The sequence below is a fragment of the Enoplosus armatus genome, chromosome 1 (genome assembly GCF_043641665.1).
Source record: "Enoplosus armatus isolate fEnoArm2 chromosome 1, fEnoArm2.hap1, whole genome shotgun sequence".
NCBI lineage: Eukaryota > Metazoa > Chordata > Actinopteri > Centrarchiformes > Enoplosidae > Enoplosus > Enoplosus armatus.
In genome coordinates, this window is record NC_092180.1 from 10,265,436 (window position 1) to 10,281,869 (window position 16,434).

Below are 16,434 nucleotides of genomic sequence, written 5' to 3' on the forward strand. Positions count from 1 at the left end.
CAAAGCACCAATCAGTAGCTCTACTGGCAAAGCTGGGATACCACTCTTCACTGTCCCGTTCCTCTCAGTAGTCTTTGTTCTCTCGCCACATCCTCCTCAACACCACCTTTCACAAGCTGAATTACTGTTTCAAACCCATTTCACAGCTACTAGCTTGACTAATATTCCTCTGCCATGTGTTCCTCCTCCATTACTATCCATGTGACATGTCTGTGATCTGTCTCTGTAAGTTTGTGAGCATGTGGGTGTGAGTATATAAATATGTGTTATGATTTTCAGTGTTGGGCTGTCTGAAAGCACCTCTTGTCTACATTCTATAAAGCAGTTTTCTGTCTCGGCCTGTCTGAGTTGCTTCTGATTGATGTGTAAAATTGGACTGTTTTTGCTCCCATATATTCCTGAGGCGGGAGATCTGAGTGGGTTTCTTTTCCCTTGCCTCCTGAGGCACACAAACTGTTTCATGTTCTTGTGGGTTGGAGTCAAACGGAGTACTACACATGAAGGCACACACTGCAGGTTGCTATAGATCGATCTGCTCCTTTTTGTGTGTTTTCATGTCTGTATTTTTGTGTATGTGTCTATGTGTGTTGTTGGGAGTGTAAAGCTTGCTGCCTGTGATGAATTGCCACGGCAGTGGAGACAAATTTGGACGTCGAGGAGCGTTGGATTTGCTCAGAAATTCGTGCTGCCTCTCTGCTCTGCGTAATGATGAAGAACTGGGCACATATCAGCCAGAGGAGGAGTGCAACTGTTGCAAATGAAAAGCACAACAAATGCACACATAGAAGCAGGCAGGCAAGGAAGTGGGCCATATATCCACTGTGTATGTATGTGTGTGTTTGTAGTCGCAGCTTGGCATGGGGTTTGGGTACAATCCACCAATCACACTGGGGACCCTCTGCCCTCAATACAGGAGCTTCAGTGTAGAGGTTTGCTGTAAAGGGACCATGTACTGTGGAGCTGATTGACAGTTTTTGTAGGTTTGCAGAAAACCCACCATGCTGCATGGTGCTGTATGCATGAAAGAAGATGAAAATTTCAGTCTGCAGGCCCCATGGTACAGTATGACTGTAGTGGTTGTAGTTAATGGCTTATGAAAGAGTCTCAAGAGATGAGGAGAAGAACTTGTAGGCATTGGACAGAGGTGAGGTTGATCACTGACTGCAATCCCAGTCCACTTTGACCGCTGAATCATCTATTTTATTTAGAGCTTTCATAACAGTTAATATCAGTTGTAGTCTGTTCTTTTAGTAATAAACAGATTTGAATTGTGTATTCGGTCACAATATGTAATGCTGGCAATAGGCTGGTCTAGGAGAAGCGGACTAAATCAATCCCTGTGTGCTGGACAGAAACACTTACTTACTATTTGAGTTTTTCTCTTGCCACTGTTTTTCTGTAAAAAGCAATTATTTATTTCTACACCTCATGAGACGCCCTCACCTTACTGTAGATTAAAGATCAGCATGTAGTGGCTCGCGGACCAGCTTTTGCCCTCCATCAAAACTATTTGACTCCCAAATTATATTTGAAATTTTCCCTTTCCTGGGCTATTTGTAAACATTTTAGACATGGTTAAGATGCCACTGTAGATATAATGTACCTATCAATCTAAATTCCAATTTAAATGATATGACTTCACCATCTAGTACTGCCATGTGAACCACACTCCAGTGCAGGACCTATGTAATAAGTCATACTATGGACAGCGCCTGGTACCCCAAATGAACAATGGAAAGTAAAAATAAATAAATAGACAAAGGGCCCTTGGCCTAACCTAGTTGCCTAAATGTCTCCTATCATTATTATAGTTGATATTATATTGAAAGAAAATTTCAGATGATTGCCATACCCATGTGTGCTTTAATTTGTACTTGTGCCCAGTTTCCTGTTGGTTTTTTTTCTTTGATGTATGTTATTGTTTCTCAGGGAATTGTCAGACAAATGGAAGGAGTGAGAAAAACACACTCAACCTTAATCAGAGCAATGTCCTCCTACCCTTCACTAAATCAGTGGTGGGACCCAGCAGTCACACTGTGGCTGATGAAGTTGTAACAACTTTTTCTAGCACATCATACACTAATGAGTCAGTCTTACACATGCTTAAGTACAGACCCGCAGTGTTTGTTTGCAAGTGAAATATCTATATCAGTTGTTCAGTTTTACGAAATGTCAAGGCAAAACTTGTGATTATGAATACTGTGCCATTAGTTTTGCAGCCCCAGGATCAGTGTATATGTTAGGTGTCCTTAAATTACATGTGACAGTGACAGGGCTGCCTGACTTTGGTAGGATCCTTTGTTCTGTAAAGCATTACTAACCATGTAGCTCAGTTGGTGACACCAAATTAAAAGTCCTGAGCAGAGTTCTCAATTTTGTTGCTGTCGGAAAATCAGGGTCTAGTGCTAAAGAAAATTCACGGTGGACCAGGGATATTTTACTTTCTTAATTTAATGGTCTACCTCCTCGAGAATTCATTTTGGTAAATAATTAACTTGTAAAACGCAATTCAAAGCGTACGCAAATGGGAACTGGCAGTTAAGTTGGGCCATATATTATCCACATTTTTGTTGCACTGATTTATGATGAGTCTTTCACAAAGCAGGGCAGTGACTAAATGACAATTAAGCTGTCTTTAGTGGTTGCTGTCCGATCAATTGGTGCTGAAAAGCAACATCAATTGATAAATCATATTTGAGAGCTAGACCAAAAACCCTGATCATTTAATAGCGTAGTTATATTATCCCCACCTGTTTGTTCATTTGGAGGCTGCAAGCAGAGGCGTCCTTCATCTGACACTATCAGACTCTTTTTCAAATAGTGTTGGACAGCTGTTCAGCCTGAATTTACAGCTTATTGCATAGCAGGATCACAAGGATTTATTTTGTTTAATTGAAAAGGAGTAGCCTATAGGCTGTACTGTTTCAGTGCAATTTGATTTTCACATTAAAAACCGCTGATGTCAGAGGATAAGGTGAAGGCAAATTTACAGAATAAGCGGGAACTCCCATGCCCCCTGCACGCGCCACCCACACACCTGTGTGAATATAATAATACGGTGGCCGGTTGGAAAATTTTAACATATCGCCCAACCCTAGTACCAGATATTAACAAGAGTGCACATTTATCTTTAACAACAGTGTCAGCAAGTGTCATTTTGTAATATTGCCAAAATCAGCTGTGGTGCACAGGAGGCTCGACAGATCTGACTTGAGCTAGCGTGTGGCATGGCTGCAAGAGTACTTACACACTCATGGATGGAAAGTTTGTCACCTAAAATGTGTGTTATTGCAAACACAGAAGCAGTGTTGAAAAGAAAACACCCACATACACACATTCACATTTGCATGACCACAGTATAAGCTTTTTATTTGACCATATGTGGAGGCTGTTTCACTGCAAAACACAAGCCAGGTCAGTCAGCCACGGGTGTCAGGGCCAGGTTTTCAGCTATACCAACACAGGGCATGATTTACTTGTCATATCTGCAAAACGTTTCCCTTTCTACTATATATCTGCTTCTACAAATCAAGGGCTTGATTTCACAGTAAACACTGCAAAACAACATGTCACTAGGTTTTAGACTTGAGACAGCTTGACAGTGTATGTCCCTGTATATGTGACTCCATTGCTAGTTAATATCCTTAATAATTTTTGGTTAACTGCAATGCACGACAGAATTGGACTCGGTTGCAATCACCAGGGTGCACACTGCACAGCAGGTTGTCTACTAGAACCTGCCGATTTGTGCAGCATTGGATTTGCTTGGAACTAGTCCCATCACATATTGGGCACTTGACTTTACTATAGGGCTGTAGCCAATAGTATACAGTACATATGATATAGTGTAGGTGCTTGTTCAAGGCTTTTTAGATTCCACGTCATGTGTTTTATATAGTGGCCTGCCATTGTACTTTCCAAATTGCTTGAATCGGTGTGGTGAACCTCACCACTAAAAGAAACTGCACTTTATCTGATTTTGTTTCTCTACCTCACCTTTGTCTTCCACCACCCCCTCATTCTTTTTCTTCTTGGGTTTTTCAGAGAATGATGAGACAGGTGTGATGGATAGTTTGCTGGAAGCCCTACAGTCAGGAGCTGCATTCAGAGACCGCAGGAAGAGAGCGCCAAGACCCAGAGGTGAGTCTCATATCCTTTACCTACATTTATACACAAACAAAGACACATAAAACTTAGTACCCATATTGTCTGAAAACTGTGGACATGCTGTCTTTCCAGTCAGATGTTAAAAAATCACAATGAATTCTGGTCTTAACCTGCCAGCTTGGTGCATATTTTTCTTGTTTTGTTTTTAAAAGCTGAGTGACTTGAAGGAATCCTAGAGTTCTCATGCCTTGGCTCCATACACACTCATTCTCAGTCACTTACAAAATACACTAGTTTGTTATTTGCACACATGCTTGCTAGCAACGCAATGCCAGAGAATCGTCAGCTTGACAACATTACTACAACTGTTTGATGTTTGGATCTCAGTAAAAGGCAATACACACCCAGTTTTTCTTTCTGGCAGTCTTAAATCCAAATACAGAAATTGAAACATTGAAAGACCAAACACGTCGTGAATCAAAGATGGGATCTGTACATATTTTAAATGGATTGCCCATTAAACTGTAGAGGCAATTGCCAGCTGTGCCCTTAAACAGTACTTGTTAATGAACTTCATTTCACAGCTGTTCTCTTGTGAATGCCTCCTCGTGATCTTTTTGATCCCTCTTAGTACTGTATGTGTTAGCATTATTTGTCCACTGCGCTCCTTCCAGGTTACCAGCAGCAGACGATCAGCCCCAGCTCCTTCCGCCAGGTTCTCAGGCCTGTTAACCATGGTAAAGCAAAAAAAAAAACAACCCACAAAGCTAAAGCCTCAAGCATGCTCAGCTCTGTCTTTTGTCTGCTGTTGGAAATCAGTCTTAAACATCTCTTGCATGTAATGCAAATTCGCCTTGACAGTTCATATGTCCTGCCTTTTTGTGTGTCCAATGACCTTTTCAGTCGTCCCTTCGCCTTTTTGTGACCTTGTGTGTGCCTTCTGAAAGTGTGAAAGGCCATTGTTAAAACACTTTGAGGTTGTGCGATGTGCAGACTGTGAGAGAAGCAGGGTTGAGATTCTTTGAAAGCAGTGTGTGGGCTGTTCTGGCAGCTCAGTTTGATAAGGCTCCTAAATTGTTGAGTAACTGCAGCATTTTGAATTTAACTCTATGCTTTTGAATGCAGTTGGGATCTTTCACATATTTCACATCTTATGTAAAGAAAGCTTCAGATGTCAGTTCACATCAATATACGAATCAATTGTTCTATAATTTTGTGCAGAGAATAACATATTTTGGTTTTGAATTTCTCACTGCTGACTTATGTGCTGAACCTTTTTTGAAGAGTGCACCAATATCAAACAAACAGACTAAATGCTGTGGTACAAATTGGATGTAAGCCACTTGTAGCTCAGAGCACTTCAAGTGTTCAGTGTTATCATATAGAAACTCAGTGTTAATGTTTGAATGTAATAAGGGCAATTGTATGACTTCCTGGGAGTGAAGATTGGATGGGATACTGATTATACCTAATTAAATTGTCCTATATTATTAATATTAAACACATAGATAGACAGATAAACAGATATTGTGCTTTTAGCTGTTACTAAAATAAACAACACAACTTTTTTTCTCTTATCTTCTCTACAATCATAACTAAGGCACTTATAAAGATACTCTGTAACCCTATTACCACTTATTACTTCTAATTGGAATCCAGGTACAGCCACACATGAATGAAATTATTCACGCTCAATCCACCCACATCATTGATGGCAATGATAAAGGGCCTTGCTTTGTTGTTCTGCTAGGACTTATCTGAAATTAGATTGGAAAGGGACGAGGGGGAGGCAGATATACAGGGTGGGAGGAAAGAGACAGATAGAGGTGGCTGTAACATAAGAAATGGAGAGAAATGGTGTGAGGAAGAAAGATAGAGCCAGTTGGTAAGAGTGAAACTAAGGAAGAATGTGGGAGAAAAAAAATTGACTCAGCTACCGTTTGTCTGTGTGTGAGTCTGTAAATATGAGAAAGAACAAGCCAGAGCTCTATTGTATTAACACCGGATTAGAGTAAAAGGAAATGACAGTGTGTAAAGGAGCTGTGTTGTGAAAAGACCCCATGGTGTGTTGTACAGGTAAGAAGGTCTTGGAGGGTTGCTAGCCCAGCTGCCCCCTGCTGGCAGCTTCAGACATGGCCTTGTTGACTAATAAAGCTCAAGGCTTTAGCCTGTCACGGCAGGCATCATACACACTGCCAGCCTCCCAGAGCAAACACAGCTAATTACTTTTCTCTGCCCAGCCCCAGCACCAGCTCAGCCCTCTCAGTGCCCATTCATCTTAATTTCCCCCTCTCTGCCATCTGCCTCCTAAATAACACTCCTCCTCATTTCCCTACCATCCCATATCCCCGTTGTCTTCTTCTATACTCTCATGGCCTGACAATGGCCCTTCCCAAACATAATTGCCTGTTATTGGTATGGAGTCTTTCCACTTCTCCTGCCTCACCCCTTCTCTCCCATTTCCCTTCTCTTTCTCTCCTACTGAGATCTAGGCCTTAATTGCCCTGGGTTTAGTCACTGCAGTGAGTGAAACCCACACGATACTCTCTGTTTAGTTGGGAGGTGATGAAGTTTAGTCTGCAGCACAAGCACTGAAACAGCTGCTTTCACTTTCACACCACCCTACCACCTCCTTTTCCCACAGTTTTAAATACCCTTTAATAATTGATCTCAGGGGTGTTGCTACAGTCCAGTGGAGCAGCAAAGAGAATTAAAACAGAAACATCTGCGCCAGAAGATACTGTAATTAGTGGTGAAGGGGAGAGATTTGTATGGTCAATCTGAACATGCATGGTGCCATTAAGCTTCCGCACCTAGGGAGACTCAAGTGCACCATTCTGTTGTCTGCAGAAATGAATCAGATGGCTGGTAGATTGTGCTCCCCATCACAAGACTTTGATGAGACTGTGGAGTAGTTCGATTATGGCTTTAGTGCTTCGTAGTCATGATTGTGATTGTCACAATAGAAAATGGCATTCAAATATTCCTTGCAGTCCACTCCACTTTTTGCTGCACATCAAGGGGCGAACGTTGTTCCCTCCCTTCCTGTCTTTCGCCCCCCTCTTCCCTCCTGCTCTCTCCCTGTTGTACTCTTTGGTTTGACTTAGGGTGCTGGCCTGGGTTCCCTGCGTTTTTCTCAGCTCCCTCTGTCTCTCCTCTCCTCCCCTACCCCTAAATTGGCTCAGCACACTTTAACATGAGCCAGCAGCTAAGGTGTTTAGCTTGGTCTGCAGTCTCCCTCAGCACAAATACACACATACACATAAAAGTACACAGACACACCCGCAGACTTCAGGGGATGAAGGTAAGCAGGCTTTGTGGTGGCTGTGGCCTGGGTTAGGATAAGGCTGCGGGGCTCTGGGGCTCCTTGACACTCTAAATTGGATTGGGCTCCACAGAATGATGGATCGATGGTGGTTAGCCACACAGGTGTAAGAGACTTGAATCTGCAAATTGAATCTATAAAGCATCCATAGCTTTTTAACTGTGTCCTTCTGAAAACATCTCTCCAGGCACTGTCTGGTCATTTCAGCCTTCTTTGCAAGCCCTCGTCACTGCCTCACTGACTTCCAAGCTGGTGTGTGCATGTTCATGTTGAGGGGAATCACATAACTACACTTTTTTTAATATCCTGTTTGACAGAGAGCAAGAGCCCCCAAGTGTGTAAGACAGCGCAAGCCAGAGGCGCATTATGAGTGCATGTGTGTGCTATAATGCCCTTGCCCAGGAATGATCCATTATGGAGAGAGTGTGGGGAGGAACAGGATCTATGAAGACGTAAATGTCTCTGTCTTTAGGAGCAATTACTTCTGATGTCTTTAGTGAAACCCGACCTAACAATTATCATGTGTGATATAACTCTGAACTAGAGCTTGAAATTGATGTAAAGGTCACTTCACAAAGTCGGTGAACCCCTTTAACAAATGGAGTTATTTTTCCTTACTTGCACTTGAAAGCATTAAGGTTTTCACCCTAAAAGCAAGCCTCTAGTTATTGGAGATGTTGTGTGCTATGTATTTGCAGAGTCAACTTTATGACCCTTTTTGCTGAATTTATGTTTCTGTATATAATGTTGAATCCTTGGTTCATGCAGGCAGCTATTCAGTGCAGACTTTAAATGGCTTGGGTATAGGTGAGAATGGTAGTAGGAGATGACTAATAGGCTTAATTTGAGACTCAACCCACGATGTCTTTCAGAGGTTGTGCTGCAGAAAATCATTAAGACAAAACTGCGGACAGTGTGAAGTCGAAATGAAAGTCAAAAAAGTAGGATAAAAAAGGAAGTTTGTTTCCTCCTATCTCTGTGTGCTCACATGTGAGACATTTGTGAAAAAACTAGCAGTGAGAATCAGTCACTGTGGCTTCCTGAGGCTGGGATACTCTAGTGGAATCTGATGTTAGATGCTTGCCTTTTTGATTGGGCCTCTTATAGACTGTGATATGTGGATTCCACTGCAGGCTACTGTATCCTGCAGATTGCGTGTGTGCTTTCTCATTCCTCTTTCACATTTCTGTCTCTTCACATCAATGTCAATTATGGGAGAAAGCTTCCCATCCTTCCTCAAGTTCCTCAGTCTACTCTTTACTTTTTGACTTTGTTTTGTCTTTGCTTTATCTCCTCCCTTGCCTTGCTGCTTTCCCCCAGACATAACATAAGCAGAAAAAGAAGGGGTTATTAAATCATTTCAGTGAGCCCAAGACAAAAGGAGGAGCTCAGATGCTCTCCTTACAAGATCTATTTGAATTGATGCGACACGTTACTGTTTCAAAAGTGTAACTGTTGAAGTTGCTGATTTATCTGCATTTGGTCATAATATATCATCCCCACGTCACATATTGCCCGTGCGTTTTTCATTAAAGTGACAGATTATTGCCAGAGAGCCTCTGTTCCTGAACACCAAGTATTCACTCTCCCACTTCCAAACATACTCATGCATACATGCATAGAAATTGTCAGCTTAAACCCTGTTTTAATGCTGTGCAGGCAGAAGGTCAAAGGCCGCTCCTGGGTCGGGGCATCAGCTGTGTCTAAGACTTGGACAGGTGTACTGCTCTCTCTATTCATGTCCACAATCATCTGGCCACTGGGAATCACAGTGTCTCCCTTATTGCCACTTTTGATTGGTGGGTTAGATGTTTAACTGTTCTTGTAGACAAAGGCATATCCAGATGGGAAAGTGTACCTTGACCTGCCTTTGTCTGTCTGTCTGAAGTGCTGCGCTTAGTGTGTGCGTGCATGCACACGCGCATGTTTTAGCCTGTGCTCACATGCATTGAACAGATGGAGCAAGAGGGCACCTTAACAAAGTGGCTAGTGTAATTAGGTCCAGCCTGTGCAGTGAGACTTGTGGAATAGTAATTGAGGGGTGTAGAGAGCAATGAAAGAATGCTTTTTTTTTTAAACCTTTATTCAAGTTTTGTTGAGTACAATGCTCTTCTACTAGAATGCCATGCTGCATGCTTACACAGTTACGCTCAGTCACACACGGAAGCTGCCCAGTACAACAAAGGCTGATCTGTTGGCCACTTAGCAGTTAGTAGTAGATGATTAAGAACTCGAGAAGCCATTCACACTGTTAAAAATCTTCATACGTTTTTAACAGTGTGAATAGCTTTGCGACTAATTTGCCCAGTTGTTTTATCTCAGGCTAATGTTTGCACATGTGCTTTTATTGTAATGTCTGGTTCAATGCAGCGGTTCTCTTAATTCAAGACAATTTTCTCCTATGATAGATAATGAATAGATAATAAAGTAAACATAACCTTAACCTTAATTGTCCCAGATTTATTCTACTGGCCTGACGATTGAACCAGTGACTTCCAGGCACAGCATCTAGTGTATATCCTGGGATAACTAAGTGCCATTTATTTGCAAAGACACCATGTGCCCTATGTGTAATACAGACACGCTTATATATTATGGTTTTCCATGTGGCATGTCACTCAATGAGATCATGATGCTGTTTGCTTGTTTGTTGTCTCAGAGGCGAGGACATAGATAATGAAAAATGGCTTTTAATAGCTCCCACTATGATACTACTGTCATACAGCTCCTGCCTCCTGAAGATTCAAAAGCCTTTTTCAATGACACGTGTATGCACACACATATCGAGATGTGTTAAAACTAATAATGACTGTATTAGCCTGTGCTAAGAGGGCAAGCTTAAAGCACCTCTAGCAAATATAATATACTCTTATTCATAAAATTGTAATCTCTGTAATCCATGCCCAGTCCAAAATGTAAGAAGATGAGAAAGTGAAATGGTGTGCCGTATATTCACTTGACTGGTTGGAGAGGTCAATGTAATGGATGAGAGTAGAGTGGATACACATGCATGCACAAACACACACGCACAAACACACACGCACAGACACCGAGCTCAACTGTGCCCACTCAGTCCTAAATAGAAAACAGATGATAACGAACACCTCTGCACTCTGCACCATGTTGAACTACCGTACATCCCACGTTTTTAGCCAAGTCCTAAGCCGATCAGGCTCCTCAGATATCCACTTTTAGCTGGATTATGAGGAAGCTGGGCTGTAATAAAGGCTGTGGATCGTGAAATAGGAAGTGGTGTTCAGCATGTCGAGCCAAGGACCCTAATCAGCTCATTCACACCAGCTCAGGCCCCAAACAGTAGGTGAAGCTGCTAATGTAGGATTGCTATTCAGCCGGCTTCTGAGATCCTCCCCGTCTTTTCTTCTCACATGCATACAGTCTCGTCCTCTTCCTGCCTTGATACTTACATTATGTGCAGGGGACAGAGGCAGAAAAGCCAATTGGCAAGAAGTTTGAAGATTTATCAGGGATTTAGTTTTAGATACAAATCTCAGGACTTTCGGATTTCTAATGTGTCATTGTTTTCTCGCTCCCCCCCCCCCTCTCTTTCTTTGTCTCTCCCTTTCTCCATCCCTTTCTCTCGTGAACCTGTTATGTACATTGATTAAGACTAGGCTCTTACATAGTACTCTAGTTAATAATGCAGTGAGAAATGAAGTCATTCTCACCATGGCTTTGTGCTAATTAAATTTTACAGCAGCCTTATCACCCAGCCACACACATTCCTGGTCCTCCCACATTTACCAACGCCAGCAGCCATATCACATAGCCGTCAGGAAGGAAAGAGCTAGGGAGATGATTATATGAACTTCTGTTGTTATGGGAGGAAAATGAGTCCTATCTCCCTTTTATATCTATGCACCCTACAAAGGGCAGGTGCTTGAGTTCTGTCTCTGTGGTAATACCTTTACCACAGGTACGTTAGAAGTACTATAGCAGCATTTCCCCCACTTATCTCATAATTCTGCCTCCATCTTGTCACACATTTGTGTTATTCCTATATTTGTTTATCTTTTCAGCAGGCAGTCTGTCTGGCTTTGTGCTTCAGGCTAACATTTGCGACTGGTCACACCACGGGCCTTGGCAGAAAGAGGCACATCTCTGTTTGCATGTGCTGCTATGGTTGCCACAGAGCTGTCTTGACTCTGAGGTAAAGCAGAAAATTTAGGTAGGAGTGATGAAAGGGGATAATGTGTGGTTTAAAATTCTGCTCACCTTCCTGCAATAACCAATCTGTAAACAGCCCCATATCCAGGTATCACTCTCTAGTGCACCATACTCATACAAAAATAGGAACAATCACCGAGGCTCCTGTCGTTGATGATTCCCAGGACCATTTTAGTCTGTGGTGATAAAATGACAAACTGCCTCATCTCTCTGGCTCTCATTTCTGCTGCCACTCCACCTGCTATGTGTCTTCTCCCTGATCCTGAAGCTCTAAGTGCAGCGACAGGAGTTTCCACGCCGACAGAGCGGGAAGGCCAGCCCTCAGGCAGCAGGATCTGTTTGATGCTGGATTCCCCTTAGAGAGCGGGATTTGGGCTTTGCTGATCTGCTATCATACCACCTTTTTATGCCCGTACACTCACTCATTCACACATTACACTGTATACAGCCACACGCATTCACTTCAGCATGTACACATACATATCCCCTTGCAGACACTCAGCCTTGAGTCACAGGGCCATGTATGTGTCTATGGCCTCTGGGCTAAAGAGCTTCATTAGTGTGGCACTGGCTTTGATTAGCATCCTCGGGGTACAAATTAGCAACAAGTTCAAGTGGTCCTGTGAAGAAATACTTACTCCGTGACATTCTGCAGATGTATGAACACTTCACAAGCATGTGATTTTCCCTGCCATTCAGGAGATGGCAGTTTTACCTTAAACCAAGTTTGGTTAGTGAGGATACTTTCCAAGTGAGCAAGAGAAAACCATGGGATTGGAATGTTAAAAGGCTGGGTACACCAAGAACATACAGTAATGCAGCAGAATTCTTTTGTACCTCAGTACCGCTAACACATGTGTAAGTTCATGCTTTTACTGTATGCATGTGTATGTTCTTGTGAACATGTGTGTCATATTACTCTTGCACATGCATCTGTGGTGTGAATGGGTTCATTCACTGCCTCAGTAAGGGCGTTAATGTTTGGAGACGCAGCTTGTGCATGTGCATTGTCCATGACTGTTTTTCATTCAGGTGAAAATTCCTAGAGCTGCTACCTGCTCTATAATAACCATACTTGACATTTCCCTCTCCTCCAGCCTGTGGAGACTAGCAGATGCTTTCCATTCCAGTTGAACCCATTAAGGCCTTCTCTTCTCTACTGCATCCACAGGCCTGTCCTTTGGCAGGGCCCCTCTGAATGTCAAAACTCACTGTTTAGCATCACAATAAAGCAGATACGGGGCAGAGGAGTAAAGGAAAGGAAATGGTTGCTGGCTGGCAAAGGGCATGGACAAAAAGATTATTTTAAAAAGCCTACCATTGCTCACTCAGTGCTGTACAGCCAGGCTATTTTTTTTCCATCCTCTGCATTTCTGTTTTTGAGACATCAAGTGACTGCACTATGAATCTGTGTTAATGGTCAGAGTGTTTACTTTTCTTCAACAACTGATAGAACTTAATACTAGAATACAGGCAAACATTTGATTTGATGAAGCAGCCGACTTTTACCTCGTCTGTCCTATGAGTGGATCTGGGACCAATATATGTGTAGTTTTTCTGGAGTTGTTTTCTTCATATTTGACTCAACTCCTGTGCCATAAAACGAAAGCAGAATTTGATTTGCTCGAGGAACCCTTGACCAACGTGGAGTGGCTTTGCATGCTCTGCTGATTTCATAGGTTGACTAATAGTTAAAATGAGATATTTCTGTTGCTTTCAACTTGTTGCTTATCCAATGCATATCGACAAATGCCTGTTGTTACCTGACTCTGCTTCAGGTTGCTCTTTAAATTATGATTTTGATTTCAAAGCTTCTGTATTGAAATGTCTTGCTCCAAGCTTTACAGAACTTTATCTTTTTTTACATATAATTTCCATCCAGTGTCACTAATGAAGTAAAAATTGTGGGGGACAGTAAAACATGTTTTGTAAACAAGCCATATTAATCACCCTTAATTAATGAATCATATTAGAGCCCAGTGAAAATAGGGGTTAGAATTTGTGATATATTCAACAGAAAAAGTGATTGACAGAATATAATGAATGATTTAGGGATTTATAGAATAATCTTTGGAAAACTACATGATAAAATAATTGATCACTTTAAATCTTAATGCAAGTTTTGATTTAATGGAAAACATAATAACCATGCCCAATAGACTTGATTATTGTTTGGGTTTTCAGGCTATGGCGTCTGTGGCTAGTCTTGATTTGTGTACAAACCAGATAATTTTTCTTAACGGGGAGGTAATTAGCCTGGCTAGTTTGAATGGTAATTACAATGTCAGACAAAGAGGAAAGAGGCTGTCTAAATGTATTTCACAGATAGTTCTGCGTTTGTCCTCACAGGAAGCCACACACAGATACTCACACTCGTATACACACAGATTCTGTCCATCATGCAGGAGCATCTCCAGCCAAACACAATTATTTACAACATTTGTTTTGATATAACATACCTCACATCTGCAAGCTAAAATAACAGAAAATTGCTTATTTGCTATACATTTTTCTGATGCTGGTAGAAACACAGAGCAGGTTGAGCAGGGATGTTGGGATGTAGCTATAGTGACTTTACTGTTTTGTGTACCTCATTACTCTCACTTTGCGTTGCGTTCATAATGCTATTTCTGCCATTGTTACACACATAGAGGGGAGCATCTAAATGCTGCCAGAACCAAGTCATTTAATTTTCTTCAAAAACAAAAATAAAGACAACAGTGCATATGTGGCAGTTTCCCACTTAAATCTTGCCTCATGTGCTGTTCTCATTTTTTATACACCCATGACCTGGATCAGAAGTGAATATATTTGATGACAATGCCACTTTTGTAGCATGTGCACAGTCCCAGTGGGTTTCAAAAAATATCTGATGTAAGAAATACACATTTAGCATGTTCACCTATTCAAAAGGGACATGATTGTTGAAATATCTACAATAAGTGCCATGGGTAACTAATTTGAGCAATTGAACACATGCACCACCAAGCAGGATTTACATACTGTATGTGTCGGATGATGCCATGATGTAGGAATTGATTTTGTAGTTCAGCGTTTGATTTTATCTCTTGATAGCACTATGGCAACACTGACAGATGTGCTGTACATTATCAAGCGGCCCCACTTTTATATATAGTTTTTAATATATATGTTTACATTCTCCCATTCACTTCAAAGTGAGGATTGTGGAGGAGACTACTGCCTTGCAGTTAGTAATTGCCAAAATAATCATGTTCACATTCTGTTATACAGTCCAAAGAAGGTTTTTTTCTGGTTCACAAAATATAATCTAGTGTTACTGAGTAGAAGAAGATTACTGAGCCTTTCTTGTTTTTACCATCAACAATCTCCACTGACATTGCAAACATATAGGAGAAGATACTGGCAACCCAAGCTGACCACTCTTGTGGTGTCCATGTGGTATCTCTGTAGACAGCGTAGCCCCGACGTGACGTGCACAGTTTTGATGAAGCTATAGCATAGTCTACGGCATCGCAACACTGGCTATGTATGTGGGCTCCATTGCTGTGACATAGTTCCTCAGTAGAAATCTGGCTTTACTGCTTCATACTAACCTTAAAATTATTTCAGAATCATTCATTTCAGGATTACAGTTGTACTTTTCTAAAACATTCAGCTTTTGTTAAAAGAGATCCTTTCTGTGTGTTTAAAAAAAGGGGAGGAGGATAGAGCGGGAGGCTCATACATGAGGTCCTTGGGAGTAAGCCTTGGCTTTTCAGCTCTGCGACTGGAAAGCTTTAAGAAGATGGTACCAAAACCCTTATTTGCCCTCCTAACATACACACACACACTTGAAGTGGCCCTTCGATAACATCTGTCCTCATTGTTCTCTTCTTACTACATGGGCAAAGTGCAAGACTGGCCAGCCTGCATGGGCTCAGTGTGAGAGGGTTAATGAACAAGGCTTATCCACCAAGGAAGGTTTTAGAGAGAAGAGACTGGCTGCCTGTAAATCATCCATCAGCCTCTCCAGCGAGCTCAGCCTGAGCTCTGACAATGTAAGGTGTTTGGGCTACAGCAGAGGGGACATGATTTATCAGAGAGGTGAGTGATTATGCGAAGCCTCCATACGTGAGAGAGACGGGCAGAACTAAAAGATGGTCCCATATCGTTTCATGAAACATGCAAAGAATAGTCAATGGGTGCCTGTGAAAAATAGCCACATGAAGACACTGTGGATAAATGAACTGTGTTTAAGTTTGAATATAGAACTTTGCAAAGGGTTGAACTTCAAAAGCGACAGTTTCTTCTAAAATAAATATATAATAGCCTGTGAGAGCTAAAACTATTCTTGATAACTTGATGTCATTTTCTTGTTAATTACTATAATCATTGGCCTTGCAGCTTGTCACTCTGCTCTGTCACATTTAAAAACATCTTGCTCAGAAAGAAATGACTAAATGTAGCACTTTTTCCTTTTTTAATGGATAATTATCTGTCTCAGGTGTTAGAGAGGGGGAAATGATGAGCACCAAAATAGATCAGGGAAAGGGAAAGTCTCTGATCTTCTCCTGGCAGTGTAGTGGAATCAAATAATGAAACACTTACCGTTAAACCACTGAGCTTTTCATGTGCAAATTCAACTTCACACATTGACAGTTTACTCTGGCTCTGTAGATGACTGGTTTGGATCTTACGTATGTCATTTTTTTTTTTTATCAGATGTAAGTCATTATCTTTTGTTTTGTCCCAGTTCCCAAGACTGTGAAGGATTCATACTTCGATAAAAGGGGGTAAAGGAGTTGACATCCACTTTAGTAGGCTTAAATGATCCACTTTGAAGAATCAAACGGAGA

General features: G+C 41.6%; 1 protein-coding gene across 1 annotated transcript in view; it reads left to right on the plus strand.

Moving 5' to 3' along the window:
- LOC139307394 (protein diaphanous homolog 3-like) overlaps positions 1–16,434 on the plus strand; it is a 149,722-nt gene that overhangs the window by 102,998 nt on the left and 30,290 nt on the right. The window contains exons 26-27 of the mRNA XM_070931158.1: positions 4,045–4,140; positions 4,782–4,844. Coding sequence (XP_070787259.1) covers positions 4,045–4,140; positions 4,782–4,844 — 159 coding nt within the window. The remainder of the gene's footprint in view (positions 1–4,044; positions 4,141–4,781; positions 4,845–16,434) is intronic.